Source organism: Felis catus, chromosome B4 (assembly GCF_018350175.1).
Source record: "Felis catus isolate Fca126 chromosome B4, F.catus_Fca126_mat1.0, whole genome shotgun sequence".
NCBI lineage: Eukaryota > Metazoa > Chordata > Mammalia > Carnivora > Felidae > Felis > Felis catus.
The window spans coordinates 138,010,895-138,028,272 of record NC_058374.1 but is presented as its reverse complement, the minus strand read 5'-3'; the positions used below and the strand labels follow the sequence as shown (position 1 = coordinate 138,028,272).

Here is a 17,378-nt window from a genome sequence, read left to right as displayed (position 1 = left end):
CAGAGCCTGACGCGGGGCTCGAACTCACGGACCGCGAGATCGTGACCTGGCTGAAGTCGGACGCTTAACCGACTGCGCCACCCAGGCGCCCCAACCGTTCATAATTTTAAACAACAAGCCAAACTGAACAACTCATAGCCACCGAGGAACAGAGGAGGGCTTCTTTAACCTAAAAATGGGTCCCCAACACAGAACGCAAGGCGCACGTTATGGTTAACCGCCAGATGGAGAAGGAGCCTTCCTTCTGAAAGGGAAGGAGACGGAGGTGCCTGCTATCACCACGTCCAGTCCGCACTCCGCTGACAATCCGGGCCGGCAAGACGAAGAAAGGCCAAACGCTGGAGGAGACAACACTGAACTGTTTTTTTGCTTTCCTCTACAGTTGAAACGTCATTTCTAATGTATGTGGACAACACTTTTGGGCGTACAAGTTGTCTGAATTAGTAAGTCCCAAAAGCTTCTGGATGCAAAGTCAATATTTAAAAAGTCAGTAATACTTCCATACATAGAGGGAACAGGCAAAAAAAAATCAAGAATGAAGCCTATTCATAAAAGCACCAAAAATGGGGCGCCTGGGTGGCTTAGTCAGTCAAGCATCCGACTCTTGATTCTGGCTCAGGTCACTATCTCATGGTTCACGGGTTTGAGCCCCACGTCAGGCTCTGCACTGGCAGCGTGGAGCCTGTTTGGGATTCTATGTCTCCCTCTCTCCCTGCCCCTCCCCCGCTCACATCTCTCTCTCCCTCTCTCTCTCTCATTCTCTCAAAATAAATATATACACATTAAAAAGAAAAAAGCATCAAAAATGTAACTAAAAATGATGCCCAGTGCCACTAAGAAAAAAGATTCTAAAACTTGATCGAGTAAAGAATTATACCACGTTCACAGAGGAGAGGAATCCGTTTTTCTCTAGAGATCAAATGCAATCTGAGTCTGAATTCCCCACAGGGTGTGTGTGTGTGTCTGTGTGTGTGTGTGGTCATTTTACTCATCAGAGAACATCTATATGTTTGTGTGGGCATCTCTAATCTGACAAGATGATTCTAAAATTTATGTCATGATATAAACAGCCGACAGCTGAGACGCTGTTGAAAATCACGAGGTAAGAGGATTTGTTTTCGGAAAACAGTAAGCAACGGTAGGTACCAGTATAAAAAATGGAAACTGGGCTCCTGCCCCACACGACACAGAAAATTCAACTCCAAGCACTAACCTAAGCATAAAAAAGTAGAACTAGAAAGCTTTTAGAAAACAACACTGCAGAGTAAGAGATTTTAAACAAAACACACAAAATAATACCATAAAGAAAAGCATGAACCACCTAGACTACATTAAAACTAAGAACACTTTTTTCTCAAAAGTGTTAACATCCTAGGGTTAAAAAACAAAAACTATCCATAGAACAGGAAAAGATGTGAATGAACACGTAACAGAAACACGTAACTACCGCAGGATTTGAGCTTTTGTAAGTCGGTAAAAAGACAGACAAATCTGATTTAAAAAACGGGAGGGGGGGTTTGAAACAATGCTTAATAAAGATCTCCAAAAGGCAAAATATAGGAAGTGCTGAACCCCATGGAAAAGGCCAAGATTCTACGACACACCCGCTGGACTGACAAAAATCAGCCAGATGACACCCGAGCGTCTATGAGAAGGTGGTGCGGCACAGCCGAGGGCTCTCTAAACCCGGCGCCTCCCGGACATCCCCGAGAGCCGTGCTCGGGCCGGGTTTACTAGGTTTCCGAGTGGGCGCCGGTTTCGTAAACCCTCCACCGCCTGCCCTGCCAAAGGGCAGACGGGCCCTTCCGGGAAGTCTCCTTCGCCGGCTGGCAAGTTCGGCCTCGCCAGGCTTCCTGCAGCACGCTGCTTCTCTGGCATCCGCCCGCTGCGGTCAAGTCTCTCCAGTGATTTGCTCTGGCAAATTGTGACCAACCGGGCGTGTCCAGCAGCCGAGAACTTCCTCGGGATGCTTCCGAGCAAGTTCCGAGTCAGGATACCTCCCTGTGAACGACCTGCCCCTGCACCCCAGAGGGTGGATTTCCAGCAAGTTCCGCCGACACCGCCTCCCCACGACTTCCCCACTGGCCAGATCCTCTGTTGTTTTTAATTTTTTTTGTGTGTTTATTTATTTTTGAGACAGAAACAGGGCATGAGTGGGGGAGGGGCAGAGAGACAGGGAGACACAGGATCCGAAGCAGGATCCAGGCCCTGAGCTGTCAGCACAGAGCCCAATACAGGGCTCGAACCCACGAACCGTGTGAGATCGTGACCTGAGCCGAAGTCGGACGCTTAACTAACTGGGTCACCCAGGCGCCCCAATCCTGTATTTCAAGACTTTGTGACAGTCAGCAGTTCTTTACATTAAATTGTCCCCGTTCAAGTTAAGGCATTCAAGTTTCCATCTCCTGGACGTGCCCTCTCCAGCAGAGCAGATGGAGAGAAGGGAGAGCAGGAGGGAGGAGTGGGGAAGAGAGGGAGGAAGGGACAGGGGCCCCTGTGGGAGCAAGAGAAGAGACACCAAGCACAGGCCTTAGAGCAGGATCATAGCTCAGGCAGGACATCAGGCGAACAGAACCGAACTACTTGTTTCAACGAAGAAAACTTGCTATCAGGAATCAGATACGCTACAAAGGCAACACTGAGGTAACACAGACACCGGGGCTACAGGAAACAGCTACCACCCTTGGAACCGACGGCACCAGGGGAAGCTTCTGAGAGCCCAGGACCTGCAGGGGCTCTGCGGGGCTGGGAGCCAGGCCCCTTGGGAAAGGGGCCGCCCGGCGACCGTGGATGCCTCGGGAGCACAGGGGACACCTTAGGGAGGGGACGTGGATAAGGCCTGGCCAGCTGATGACGGTCCCCCCCGGGGGAAACAAAACGAGGCCGACGGGGAAAGCAACGGAAGGTGGGCGCAGGTACGGCTCTGGGAGGGAGACGTGAGTGGGGAGCGAGTCCCTGCCTCCTCCTCCCGCCTGCCGCTCAGCTGGGCCCGACACACGGACGCCCGGGCCTGGAAACGCCACACAGGACCCGGACGCCAGGGTGAGTGACAGTGGCCGAGGAGCCAGAATGACGTCCAACGCGCAGCAATCGCTCCCGTGATGTGCAGGTGGGATTTACGTGGGTTCTTACTGTATCTTCATAGTTAAGGCAGACGGCACCGTCCACATTTCACAGATGAAGAAAAGAGGCACAGAGCGAGCACATAAATCAGCGGCCAGTGAGGGGCCAGCCACGACTAAGGCCGCACTGCGCGCCTTCAAGGCCAGCCGGCTGACGGGAGCAAGCCGGTGTCCGTACGGTTCACACGGGCACCGCAATGCTGGCCGGGGAAATACTTGAAATACTTCTGTCCTTTGCGGTAACCAGATACTCCCCCGAAACGCCAGTCCCAGCCCCCTCCTGGCGACACACCCCATACCTAAAAGGCCCCTGCTGGCTGGGCCTCGGCCTCCCAGGGCCGCGCCCCAGCTATGCGTGGCATGCGTGCCGAGGCGGAGACGCCCGCGCCCTGCTGTTTGCTCACTGTTTTGGAAGCGGTTCACGTCGGGGCCAGCGCAGCCCATGCAGGCGGAATGGCATGTGACGAGATCCTGAGCGGAAAGAGACCGAGACGCTTCCGAGGAAGTAAACACCAGCACGGGTTGAGCGCCAAGAAGCGAGGGCTGAGGGACAGCGGCAGCGAGAACGGAGGCGGTAACTGACGCTTGCGGAGGATCCACCGGGAGCACCTCCTCTAACCCTCGCGACAACCTGGGAGGCAGGTATTGACATCTACGCCTTTGACAAGGGGCAAACCAGAACCCCATCACACAGCCCGCCCCGGGGCAAAAGCAGCAGCAGGCGGGTGGCTCTTCCCCAGGGTGGGAATCGAGGCTGACCAAGGTAACAAGTCACAGGAGAAGGAGCCGAAATGAAAGATTCTGCTCCCCGAAAGGATCCCCCCGCCCACCCATCAGCAACCAGAGGGCAATTTCAAGAGCGGGGGGACTTCCGAAGTCTTTAAGCTTTCTAGGCCTCTGCTTTGCCAGAGGAGGGGGCCGGCCTGCTGGTCGGGGCCCAGGGCTCCCGTCCTCTGTCCTCAGGCTCTCAGGGGATCTGGCCTTCCCTTCGAGTCCTATCACCTGATCCCTGGCTGAGCACGGGATGCGCTGTTCCTCCTAAACCTCAAAGGCAGAGTAGCCACGAAGATTAAGGAAGGTAAGGTGTGTAATGTGCCTGCGCCCCTCACTTACACCGTAATTCAACGATTCCTGGCTCAAACATGGTCGAACTGTGGCCGGGGATCGCCAACACCGAGAGAAGGACAAAAAAAAAAAAACAAAGGAAACGATGAACCAAGAACTTCAAAACTGAACAGAGTTAACATTACGATCCAAAAGATGCAAGATACAGAATTCCAAGTACACAGTCATTCCCATACGTACGAACACTGAAAAAGGACTAAAAAAAGTCAAGTGTTTGTCCAAAGCAGCCTGCGTGTACACGATAACTATTTTTCTTTTTTTTTTTTTAATTTTTTTTTTTTTTAACATTTATTTATTTTTTTGGGGACAGAGAGAGACAGAGCATGAACGGGGGAGGGGCAGAGAGAGAGGGAGACACAGAATCGGAAACAGGCTCCAGGCTCCGAGCCATCAGCCCAGAGCCTGACGCGGGGCTCGAACTCACAGACCACGAGATCGTGACCTGGCTGAAGTCGGACGCTTAACCGACTGCGCCACCCAGGCGCCCCCGATGACTATTTTTCTTTCCACTTTCCTGAGTTTTTAAAAATTACTCTGTAACGAGTTATGGAAAATGGTTACAGTGAAAAGTTAGATCCTCATTTTTAATCTTAAATCACAATTTAAAATGCCCTTTATATTTTCACTGAGTATTTTAGAATGTTAACAGTCAAATCTTTGTAAAATTGCTCACACACACACACACACACACACACACACACACACACAGCCAACAATATAAGTTGGTCTGGAAGCCAACTGACCTAACAATTCATCAGGCAGCTAAAAATTAGCACTCTGAATCAGAACACGATTCCAGGAAGGAAAAGGTTTAAAGATGTCCTAGCGGCAAGAAAAGAAACCCCAGACAAGTACAAATGGCCGTTTACTTTGACCAAACAGCTTATCAACTGATCTGTGTAAATATTGCAAATGTTACAAAGCCCCTCAAAAATCCCAACATTATTTTTACAGATTAGAAAATAAAGGCCAAAAACAACACCAATAACTCAATTAAAATAACTCATGCTTGTGTTTACATAAAATTTGATGAGCATAATATATTCGTCACACCACTGCAATTATTCTCTGAAAATAATACTCTAAATATTATTTTGACAACGTAATTACAGTTTTTACCTCAAGAGTGGTAACAAAAAGCTGGCACAGATACCCTGCTAAAAATCCACAAAAAGACGATTCTCACAGAGAAACAGTCACAACACAGTATGGGTGCTTTATTAAGAACCAGAATACTTTTGGGGTGCCTGGGTGGCTCAGTCAGTGGAGCGTCAAACTTCGGCTCGGGTCACGATCTCAAGCCCCGTGTCAGGCTCTGTGCTGACAGCTCACACTCTGTCTCTCAAAAATAAACAAACATTAAAAGATTAAAAAAAAAAAAGAACCAGAATACTTTTTACAAGGCTTATGTTACGCTTGAACTAACATACTATAAAACTTCTTTAAGTTTCATTGTTGAGTCCAAATTTCACTGCTGAATTCCAAATAAATTCAGGAATACCGTGAACTGCCTTTCCCAAGGAGTGAGAAATACCTTTTTGACGTCCCTTCTCCTCCTTGCCCCAGTAATATCCTCCCACTCTGCCTATAAACACACGTGATCCGCCTGAAGCCAACACAACCGGAACTTACAGACCTAAATGCGTGGAGAGACGGTCCACATTCATGGACCAGAAGACTCAGGGTCACGAAGATGGCCAAGTCTCCCCAAATGGATCTACAGATTCACCACAATTCTCAATATGCACAATATACAAATAACTCTTGAAATTCACCCACAAAAAAGACAAACAGCCCAAGGAACAGCTGGGCAAAGAACCTGAACAGACAATACCCCAAAGAAGATCTACAAATGGCCAAACCAGGCGCCGAAGAAAGTGCTCGGCATCATTCCTCAAGAGGAAAACGCAAATCGCGATGAGACACCACTGCACAAACGTCAACATGACTAGAATCCAAAAAAAAAAAAAAAAGGAAAATAAACGTCGGCAGGGACATAGAGAAACCGGAATGATGTACGTTCTCAGTAAAGACGTAAAACAGTTCAGCCGCTGAGAAAAGTTTGGCAGTTCCTTGACAATTTAAATATAAAACTGCCCCAGAAATTCTTCCTGATATATACCCAAGGAACAGAGAACAGGTACTCGGATGGGACACATCCGTGCCTGCTCAGAGCAGCACCGATCCAAACAGCCAAACGGTGGAGACGACCCCACGTCCGGCACCGAGTGAACAAACAAACTGCTACGTGCACACGATGGAACGTTGTTCAGTCATCTGAAACAATAAAGTGCTGACACAGGCTACGACGGGGATAAACTCTGGACAACATTCTGCTCAGCGAAAGAAGCCAAAGAAGGTCTAATAATCCTGATTCCACTCACAGGAGAAATCCAGAAGACGTAATCCCGTAGAGACAGAACGCAGACCAGCGGCAGCCAGGGCTCAGGGGAGGGGAAGCGGAAAGCAGCAGCTCAGGGGGCACAGGGTTGCCTCGTGGGATCATGAAAGTATCTGCAATTTGAGCTGGTGGTCACACAACAGGGTGACTGCCCTAAAGGCCGCTCAACGGTTCACCCGCAAGTGCTTACCCGTGTGCTTGTGAGTCTCACGTCAGTAAGAAATGTATCACTTAATGAAACTAATACAAACGCAGCTGCCAAGGGGCACTCGGGTGGCTCAGTCGTTGGGCGCCCGACTTCGGCTCAGGTCGTGATCTCACGGTTTGTGGGTTTGAGCCCTGTGTCGGGCTCTGTGCTGACAGCTCAGAGCCTGGAGCCTGCTTCGGATTCTGTGTCTCCCTCCCTCTCTGCCCCTCTCCTGCTCATACTCTCTCTCTCTCTCTCTCTCTCTCAAAAATAAATAAATGTTAAAAAAAAAAAAATTAAAAAAAACAAAAACAAATACAGCCGCCAACCCGGCAAACAACTCTGAACACACCAACACAACACAACACGACACAGGTGTCGGAAGATCTGCCCTCTGACTAGCACGTATCAATGAAAAGCCAGGCCACCAACCACACAGCCAATGTATTCATCAACGACAAATCAGGTCATGAAAAGTTTCAGCAATCAGCTCCTTTAAGTTTTTCGTCGGATCGCCTACTTGCTTCGGCGAAGAGAAAACTCAGTCCCGTGGAACGGTCTTTGATCACGTGAACACCCTACAGCAGGTCTCCCGTGGCGCGTCTGGGGTAGAGCAGAGGGGCCCCTGGAGCCCGGGGAAGACAGGAGGGCGCCTGATGTGCTGCCGTAAGGATGGGGAGCGGCGGGCGGGGGGCCGTTTCAGGAGCAGCGCTGCCGCGCGGGGGCGTGGGGACGGGGCTCAACGCCCCAGCGGCGGCCGCTCGCCCTGGCAGTTCCTCCGTCACAGCGTGCGCGCCCTGCCTCCCCGGGGGGCCTCGTTCAGGAATCCATCCAGGGAAACCCACGTCCGCCGGCTTCGGTGCTGCCGGGGCCACACCATCCACCACGCCAGGAGGTCTCAGTAATTACGGGACGCGGTCCACTCCCAACTCCCCTTCTCACGCCACACACAGGCCTCAAAACCAGAGGCTTTTCCACGCAACAGAGCGCAACCTGGATCTCGCTGCCGATTTGTCTTCCCCCAACTTGAGCACGGAGGCTTCCGTTTCGCCATAAAACGAAGCTACAAAAAGACCGTTAAGCATAGAACGTCTTCAAAATGCCCTCCAACTAAATCCTACACCCTATCGGTTTCTCGAGAATACCTGAGGAATCAGAGCTGTTCAAAAAAACGCAGAGCAAATGCTTTGTGTGCAGAGTCTTAGACAATTTAGTTGATTGAAAAGATCACTGCGATTCCCCAAAAGAAGAACTCTCAACCAGGTAGAGACGCAGGAATTTTAACAAAGGCGTTTTAAATGAGAACACTAAGGAATCACAGAACAGGAAGAGAACTGAACTGAGCCAGGCAGCACCTCTGACAGCTAATTTAGCCCCCTGTGCTCTGTGCCTCAGTTTCTCTGCCTGTGAAGAGACCACCCGGTCTCGTTCTCTCCCCGACCCCAACGGTAGCACGTATATTACCATGAAGATGAAAGGCCTCACTGTTGAGAGTCAGTACAGGCAATGAGAACTAAATGTAAACCAACTTATAAATCAGATCACATTCTACAAACTGCTGGCGATTGCTCCTTTATTTTTTTTTTTTTTTAAAGTTTATTTATTTTGAGAGAGACAGAGCACGTGTGTGCGTGTGTGGGGAAGTGGCGGGGGGGGGGAGGATGGGGGCGGGGGCAGGGCGGGGGGGGGGGGGGGGAGAGAGAGAATGAATCTCAAGCAGGCTCCACGTGCTATCGGAACAGAGCCAGACTCAGGGCTCTGATCATGACCTAAGCCAAGATCGAGTCAGATGCTTAACCAACTGAGCCACCCAGGCACCTGTGGGGATTTCTCCTTTAGAGGACGTATTTATTGAATTATCAGAAAGAATTTGTTTAATCCACGATCTAGTAAATCTTATAAGCTGGACATTTACATGAAGATTTTATTATTAAATGACTTGGGTTTGCCCAGAAGCGTTTCAAGGCCTTGGATAGAGATCATATGTTAAAATTCTGTTTTCTTACAGGATATTACAGTAATGATCCCTGTCCAAAGAAGTATGGATGCTAATACCTTAAGAACCAAAAACATTCAAAAAAGTCTAGAAAAGCTTCCTGGTCTTCAAATCAAGAGGCTTGATTTCTCTCCTAATCCCTCACCAACAGCTATCCAACAGTCAGAGAGCTACCCTCCCTCAGTCATGCCAGGTATTTGACTTAGGTAACATATTTAGCACCAGACTCCCTCCACTGCACTGTAAACACGCTGAGGCAAAGATTTTCTGCCTGCTTTGGTCACTGTTCAGGGCACACTCAGCACCAAGAACAGGCATGCCACCTTCACACATCCTGAGAGACACCATTACTTGGCGAGGGCCACCATAACGAAGCACCACAGAGTGGGTGGCTGAAGCAACGGGAATTTATTTTCCAAGTTCGGAGGCGAGAAGCCCGAGGTCGTGGTGTGGGCAGGGCTGGTTCCTTCTGAATCCCTCTCCTGGGCTTGCAGATGGCTGTCCCCTCCCCGTGTCCTCGCGTGGTCGTCGTCTCTCTGCGTGTCTGTGTTCTGACCTCCTCTTCTTACAAGGACACCAGTCATAATGGATTACTTATCTTACCTTATTTATCTCTTCAAAGGCCTGGTCTCCAAATATAGCCACATTCTGAAGCGCTACAGGGTGGGGACTCCGCCATGTGGATCTGGGGACAGGTCGGGGGGGTGGGGGGCGCAGTTCAGCCCACAACAGAGGGAGGAAAGGAAGCCGTTGCCACTTTTTTATGGAAATTCACTAACATCACTAAATAAGTTTCTCTGTATCATGAAACACGACACATTTGCTTTAATGAACTATGTAACACTCCAAGTTGTAGTTTTTAAACCCGTTTCAAAGACACAAATAACCCGTGAATCATACCACAAGTTACCTGTCAACAGGGATTCCTGTTCCACCCGCAGTTCACGGAAAAGAAGAATCAAATCAACAGCGACGCCAATTGTATCCAAGTTCCTGTAAAGGGTTTTTAAAAAAAGAAAGTTAAACACGTTGATTTTCTTAAACCTGCATTTCAAATGATGAACCAGGGAAGGGCGCCGTGAGCACTGGCTAACGGTTCCTGCACTGAACAGAATCGTGGCCCTGAGCTGTCCGCATCATAACCTCCAAACCTGCGGACGCGTCACCTTATGTGGCAAAGGGGACTCTAGGTTGTGAGGAGATTCGGGATCTTGAGATGGGCAGATTAACCTGGATTAACCAGGTGGACCCGATGTGGTCACGAAGGTTCTTGAAAGCAGAATACTAGAGGGTCAGAGTACGGGAAAGGGCCGCGAGCCCGGGGAACACAGGCGGCCTCTAGAAGCCGGGGAAGGCCAGGAAAAGGATTCACCCCGGGAGTCTCCAGAGGGAACTCAGCCTCCTGAACTCCTACACCAGAAGGTAACAGATCCGTGTTGTGTTACGTCACTCAACGTTGGGTAATCCGTCAGAGCAGCAGCAGGAAACTAACGCGGATCTGGGAGCAGAAGCAGAGGCGCGCCGCGAAGAAACATCTGAACAGTGGGTGCGGCCGTGGGACCGGGGACCGGGCACCGGGCCGGGGCGGGCAGAACTGGGAGGCGCAGGATGAAAAGCTCTGATGCCGTGGGTAGGTGTGTGGACACCAAAGGCACCGCCGATGAGGGCTCAGGAAGAAGTGAGGGAACCGATCATCAGAAACCGGGGAAAGGGGGCCCTTCCTCCACAGGGGAAGCAGCTTAGCAAAATGAGGAACCTGGACATCCGGCTGAGCACGTTTCCAAGCGACATGCAGGACGTGTGATCTGACTGCTTCTTGCTGCGTATAATACAGTGACGCCAAGGGGAGAAATAAAGGAGGTGGAGAGGGAACCAGGTCTTGCTTCAGGAAACTCAGTCTAGCCAGACCGCAAAAGATGCTACAACTGGGACAGACTGTCAAGAAAAGTGTGCTCTGGAGAGAGCCAAACCTTTCCGGACAACCTTTTGCTCATGACTTGGAAGGATCAAAAGGTCAGAGTGTTCAGACACACGGCGGGGGAAGCTCTCTGAAGAGGTAAGGGTGGGACTCACTCCCCTCCGTCACCGCAGCAGGACCCAGGAATAGAGATGGGGTTATCTAGGAAGGCTCTATGGAGGCCCACCTTGTCTGATGGCGTGAATCCCCATGACATACAGGTGAGACCCACAAGGTTGTTGGAAAGGTTCTACTGGTAGAAACTCTGCCAGCGTGGACAAAATGCACCGAGAAAGGATGAAATCAGACTCCCCAAATTCTATAGGCAGGAAGTAGGCGGATCCAACTACTCAGGGGCAAACGTGTGCTACCCTTCAAGAAACAGGAAGGGTGATGCTGAGGGGAGGGCCGGGGGCACAGCCTCAAGCCACAGAGGATTCTTCCCAGGCCCTGAAACCTGAGTTTGCCCAACGGAATTCTGAAATTGCTTGGGATCAGTAATTCCTCTTTTCCTTAAATTTTCTCCTCTCTCAAAGGATAATGTCTAAAACTGTTACCTTAGGCTTTGGGGAGCAGATAACTTGTCTTTGGGGAGCAGATAACTTGTCTAGCTTCACATGTGCACAAAGAGAAATTCTGCCCCAGGATGGAGCACGTCCAGAGTCAGACCCATAAGTAATTTTTACATGACTGGATACGGAGATTTGGAACTTCTCAATTGATGACTTAGAGGAGATTCTGTACTTGAGCTGATGCTGTCAGGATCAAACACGTGGGGACCTCGAGAAGGGATGAATACTTTCTGCACATGTAACAGACGTCAATCTTTAGGGGCCAAAGGGTGGGCTGTGGTAGGAAAATTATGGCCCCGAGAGGTGTCCACATCCCAACCTCTGGAACCTGTTAATACATTATCTCACATGGCCAAAGGGATGTGGTATAAGAAGAAAAATACTTTTGGTCTTTGTCCCCAGTTCCTGGCCCAGAGCTCCTAAAACCCCTGGAATTTCTGGTGTGGTCAGGAGTGTCTTCTGTTACTCACGACAAGCCCCGTTCAACCATACGTGACCTTATGCTGATAAGGTGACTGTTACTGGGTCTCCGGGTAGCTTCACAGGGGGCCTGGCTGCCGGGGAGGGGGGACCAACCAAGTGATCAGGGGCTGTAACTTTCACCCCAACCTCCAGACCTCTGGGGAGGACGGGGTCTGGAGAGCGAGGTTCATCGCCAACAGACAATGATCAAGCCTATGTGAAGGAACCTTCGTAAAAACCCTACTACACGGAAGTTTGGAAACCTTCAGTGTGGCTGGGTGAACACAACAGAACGCCAGGAGGATGCAGACGGGCCCAGGGAGGGCACAGAGCCCTGTGGCCGCCCACCCGTCCTACACGTCTCTTCTGTTTGGCCATCCCTAAGTTGTATCCTTCATGGTGAACTGGGGACAGGATGTAAAGGCTTCCCTGAGTTCTGTGAGCCTTTATACTGGATTACCATATCTGAGGGGTGTCACAGGACCTCCAAATTTGTAGTCAGAGATGTAGCTCAGGTAACCCGTTCACATCTGAAGCAAGGCCATCCGGTGGGACTGAGTCTTTTAAGTTATGAGATCTGATGCCACTAACTCCAGATAGGTCCAAATAGAACTAAAGTGCTGGACCCCCAGCTACTGCCAAAGACTCCAAGTTGGTCAGAAAACACCGCGAGAGACTTTTTCGATGCGATTAAATCAATGGTTCTGAGATGATGAGGTTATCCTGGATTATCTGTGTGGGCATCATGTGATCCTGAGTGCTTACCAGAGGGATACAGGATGGTCAGAGCCGGAAAGAGATACCGGAAGATGCCACAGTGTTGCTTTGAAGACGGGGAGGACGGAGCCATGAGCCAAGGAAAACGGGCGGGCGGCCTCAGGAAGACAGAAAAACCAGGGAACGGCTTCTCTATTAGAGACCCCAGAAGGAGCCAGCCCTGCCGATACCTTCACTTGAGGTCAGTGAGGCTGATTTTGGACTTGGGACTCCAGAACTATGAAGCCAACGAATTTCTGTTGTTTGAAGCCATCGGGTTTGCAGTAATTTGTTAGCAGCAAAGGAAACCAACGCAGCTCCCGACCTGCCTCACTTCTCAACGCGAATCAGACCGGAGCCAAGATACTTCCTTCCGGGGCTAGTGGGGACACGGGGAGGGTCCTCCCTCCCTTCCCCAAGGCCAGGGGGTCAGAGAGCCACTGTTCCTTCCTCCTTTACTTGTCAGACCGGTATAGGAAAAGAGGCCGTTCCTGCTCTTGCCTCTACACGGCCAGACGGTCACCGGGCCGATGTGCCCACGGCCTATTTCTATATGGCCAGAGTTCTTGAATTAAAAAAAGAGAAAGAGAGAAAGAGAAAAGAAAAAAACCTGTAATTTCATGAGATGAAAATTTTACCAAATTCAAATTGAAACGCAGCCACGGGCATTCAGTCACGTGTTACCTGTGGCTGCTCTCACACCACGACAGGAGAACTCAGAAACCGGGACAGCGATCACAGAGCCTGACCCATGTCCCTGGCTCTTGAGGGTAAGAGTGTAGCGACCCCCGCAGCAGGGTTTACACCGGCCTGCGGAACTAACTGCTTTGGGTAGTGCTGAGAACTTCCTGAAATTTCACTGGACTCCGATTGTCTGCCTCGCCGTGTTATACACTCCATGTGTGCAGAACACAACCTCGGTCTACACAAGGGCAGCGTCCGGACAGAAGATGTAAAAGGCCTGGAGAGCATCACACCTTTTGATTAACTCCTTCATAACTTAACACAAAGCGCCAGAAAACTCCACAACAGCTGCAATCTGAGTCCCGACAGGCTCGGAAATTAGCGAAGGTCGACTCTGAAGTCCTTACTAGAATCTTTTGTGTTTCTGACCAGAAAAATGGTTTTCCCAGGAGCTGGTGCCTTAACCGGTCGGAACCTCCCTCGAAGATCAACTGTGAATAATAACACAATCCTAGAAGGAAAGAGGCAGAAAAACGAACACCTTCTGATGTTCATTCTCACTTCACCCCTGAACGTAAGCTGCGTGCGAGCGGGATCCCACGGCCACGAAGCAGAGTGCGGGCTTCGACGGCCCCTCCGGAAGACGGCTGACATTTCATCTGCCACAGTGCTTACTCTTGTAATGTTTGAATTGTTACAGTTTAGGTATTACTTTTACACTCAGAAAAAGAAAATGAGAATTCACTTCCAAGAAACACATATCGTCACCCACGTTCATCGTACCACCCCATTCCCGAGCAGGTGCAAAACCCACGGACGCAGCACACTCGCAGTCTGCAGGAGTAAGGTCACGGGACACGCCTGACGGCCTGTGTGGGAGACACGGCCTGCCCTGCTCAGGGACGCCGAGCCTCTCTTTCAGGGTCCCGTGGCCGTTTAAGGGACGGAGCAATCACACACAACAGGGTCAACGGGTGTCACAGAGCACTTGGGGCAGCTGTGGAGTCACAGAGAAGGTTCCCTGGCTCTACTGTTCAGACAAGTTCCATACCCCAAGTCACAGTTTCTTCTCTGTTAAGAATGGAAAAATAGTAGCATGCTATTTCTTGGGTTTGTTCTAAAAACAAAACAAGATCCTGCAGGTCAAGCCCTTGGGACAAAGCCTGGGCGTAGGGCAGGCCCACCGAAGGCTCGCTTCCTTCCCCACGAGGCTGGCAAAGCACGGGATGAGTCTGCCTGCCCACAGTCAGAGTCTCCGTCCTAAGGCTCTCCTATCCCTCCCCCATCACGCAGGAGGGCCTCTCTGCCAGGAAATGGACAAAACACACTAGTCCCTGCCCACTGCTGCTTAGCACTAACTAGTTATGTTTTCACATGGTAACTATTATTAGCGACATTATTATTGTTTCTAGGCATTTATCTGCAAATGGACAGCAGGCTCTGTTTGGTATTAAAGTTACACAACCCTGGCATTTCTCCCCCCTCTCCTTTGATCTTAAAAATCTCATTCATCACATCAAAGCCCCAGGTATAAGACTGTCTAGGCAGCAAAGGGGGTCCCTCAAGTGGCTTTTGGACCAGCCCAACTTTGCCCACCACAGCAGTGACGGAGGCCTGGAGGCTCTGTCTACATTCAATTCCAGGAAAGGAAGCTGAGCATGCTCTTTGTGGCTTCTGACTTCATCTCAAGAAAAAACGTGTAATAAAAAGCAGATTCCATTAAATCAGAGGAAAGGTGCTCAGTTCTGGGAAGAGAGAATAAGTAGCAGGCAAAGAATAAGAACAGTGCCTGGCAATTCTCTTGCTCATCTTCTTAACTGCTTTAAAAAATGTGCACCTTAGGGGCACCTGGGGGGCTCAGTCGGTTGGGCGTCTGACTTCAGCTCAGGTCGTGACCTCACAGTTTGTGAGTTCAAGCCCCGCGTCGGGCTCTGTGTTGACAGCTCAGAGCCTGGAGCCTGCTTTGGATCCTGTCTCCCTCTCTCTCTGTCCCTCCTCTGCTCATGCTCTCTCTCTCAAAATAAATAAGCATTAAAAAAATTAAGAAATGGGGTGCCTGGGTGGCTCAGTTGGTTAAGCATCCAACTTCAGCTCAGGTCATGATCTCAGTCCATGAGTTTGAGCCTCGCTGACAGCTCAGAGCCTGGAGCCTGCTTCGGATTCTGTGTTTCCCTCTCTCTGTCCCTCCCCCGCTCATGCTGTCTCTCTCTCTCTCTCTCTCTCTCTCTCTCTCTCTCTCTCTCTCTCTCTGTCAAAAATAAACATACATTTAAAAAAAACTTTTTTAAACGTGCACCTTATAAAATGGGTGGAAAGAGTTTCCAACCTTGCACAATCTTAAGGAAATCTTAAGACAGGTGATCTCAGAAACGTACAAGACATGCTCCTTGTTCAAAGCAAACACAAGGGTAATGAATTAAAAGACTAAAACTAAGTAAAACATTTCCAACTAAGAAAAGTGAGGTCCAGAACAGCATACGCCTTTAGAAAGGCAGAATCTAGGACCAGAGAATCAAAATTAGGTTAAAATCACTGTGCTACATAACTATAACCAAATACCTCATAACACATTAGAAATATAGTAAAACCTTGGTTTGCGAGCATAATTTGTTCTGGAAACATGCTTGTAATCCAAAGCAATTGTATACCAAAGCTAATTTCCCCGTGAGAAATAACGGAAACTCAGATGATTCGTTTCACGACCAAAAATATCCCTATAAAAATGATTACAATACTGTAACGTAATACAAAATAATTTAAAAAACATTAAAAACATAAAGAAAAACAAATTAACCTGCACTGACCTTGGAAAACCTTCGTGGCTGGTGTGAGGGAGACCAGAGAGAGGAGGGTTACTGTGTAGGACGACTTTCACTACCACTAATGGAATCACTGCTGTCATTGGCTCAATGGAATCTTCTTCTGCCTGGGGGCCACTGCAGATGCTTGCAGCGATGTAGGCTACAGTGCAGTATTAATAAACTCTTGTCCTGTACCGTATTTAATGTAACTGGCAATAAGGCACCAGGGGAAAGGGTCTATATAACTGCAGGCAGCCTGAGCTAGAAGGAAGCAAAGCATTTCTAAGCTCACTCTTGTCTGGAAAAGCCAAGGACTGTCCACAGGTGCTTTGAAGTGACCAAAAAAAAAAAAAAAAAAAATACACTAGTGTCAGCTGTGGGCACCTTCCAACGTCCTGAAAAATCACTGATTTCTGCCAAACACCACGGCCTGAGACTGAGCATCTGAGCACGGGAGATGATCACCCACAGTCCCTCCGTGAGCAAGAGAGAGAAGAAACACTGGCTCAGTTGTGATCACGTGACATCTGGCATCACGTACTATTCATATTGCAAGACATCGTTCATTTATCAATTAAAAACTTATCGGAAAGGTTTGCTGGTCTTGCGGAACCCTCACACGAGTTACTCGCGATCGAAGGTTTTACTGTATAAATAACAAACTGAAATAAGCCCCAAGGTTAAAAACATTCTATCCCATGTCGTGCCATCTATGTGCTCATCTAAAAGCCGCTAATGGCAAAGCCTGCAGAGCACCTCTCCCCTGCAGACGTAAAAACAGAGCCTCGTGGTAACGCTGGTTAGCACTGCGACACCAACGCTGTTTCTCGCCGATAAACCCGCACGACGGAACAAGCGTGTACATACACAAAGAGTACTACCTGATGGAATTCTGGTTCACGGAACACTCTATGCAGGCATTTCGGAGACACCGGAAGCATTCTGTTATTAGCTGCAGACTGGAAGTGAGATGTTCCACTTGGGAGGGGTCTCTGCAGGCCAGCTCAACAGCATGAGAAGATTTCTTCAAGATGTCCAGGACTCTTTGGAAGATAGTCCTGGGTGCCGTTTCTCTGAAAAAGGATAGAATTGTTACAAACCAGAGGGGAAAAAAAAGTCGAATTTCCACATGTCGTATCCAGAATACGGTTTATACTTCTATCTGTGGGGAGCCGGGCTCGGCCTGTCTGTCCCAGCTCCTTGGCTTCCAACACAAAATAAAAGAGCTACATCTACGGAGTGCTGAGCCAGGTACCATTCTTACCAACTTCTTCGTATATTATTTAGTAAAAACCCAACTGAAGAAGAGGGGAGT

The 17,378-nt window shown here is 49.5% G+C and overlaps 1 protein-coding gene across 5 annotated transcripts in view; it reads right to left on the bottom strand.

Moving 5' to 3' along the window:
- The window catches only part of ATXN10 (ataxin 10), a 168,055-nt gene that overhangs the window by 131,870 nt on the left and 18,807 nt on the right, over positions 1-17,378 (bottom strand). For all 5 annotated transcript variants that reach the window (XM_045062513.1, XM_045062514.1, XM_045062512.1 and 2 more), the window contains exons 2-3: positions 16,945-17,136; positions 9,742-9,824 (exon numbers count right to left, since the gene is read on the bottom strand). In XM_045062513.1, the coding sequence (XP_044918448.1) occupies positions 9,742-9,824; positions 16,945-17,136 (275 nt within the window). The remainder of the gene's footprint in view (positions 1-9,741; positions 9,825-16,944; positions 17,137-17,378) is intronic.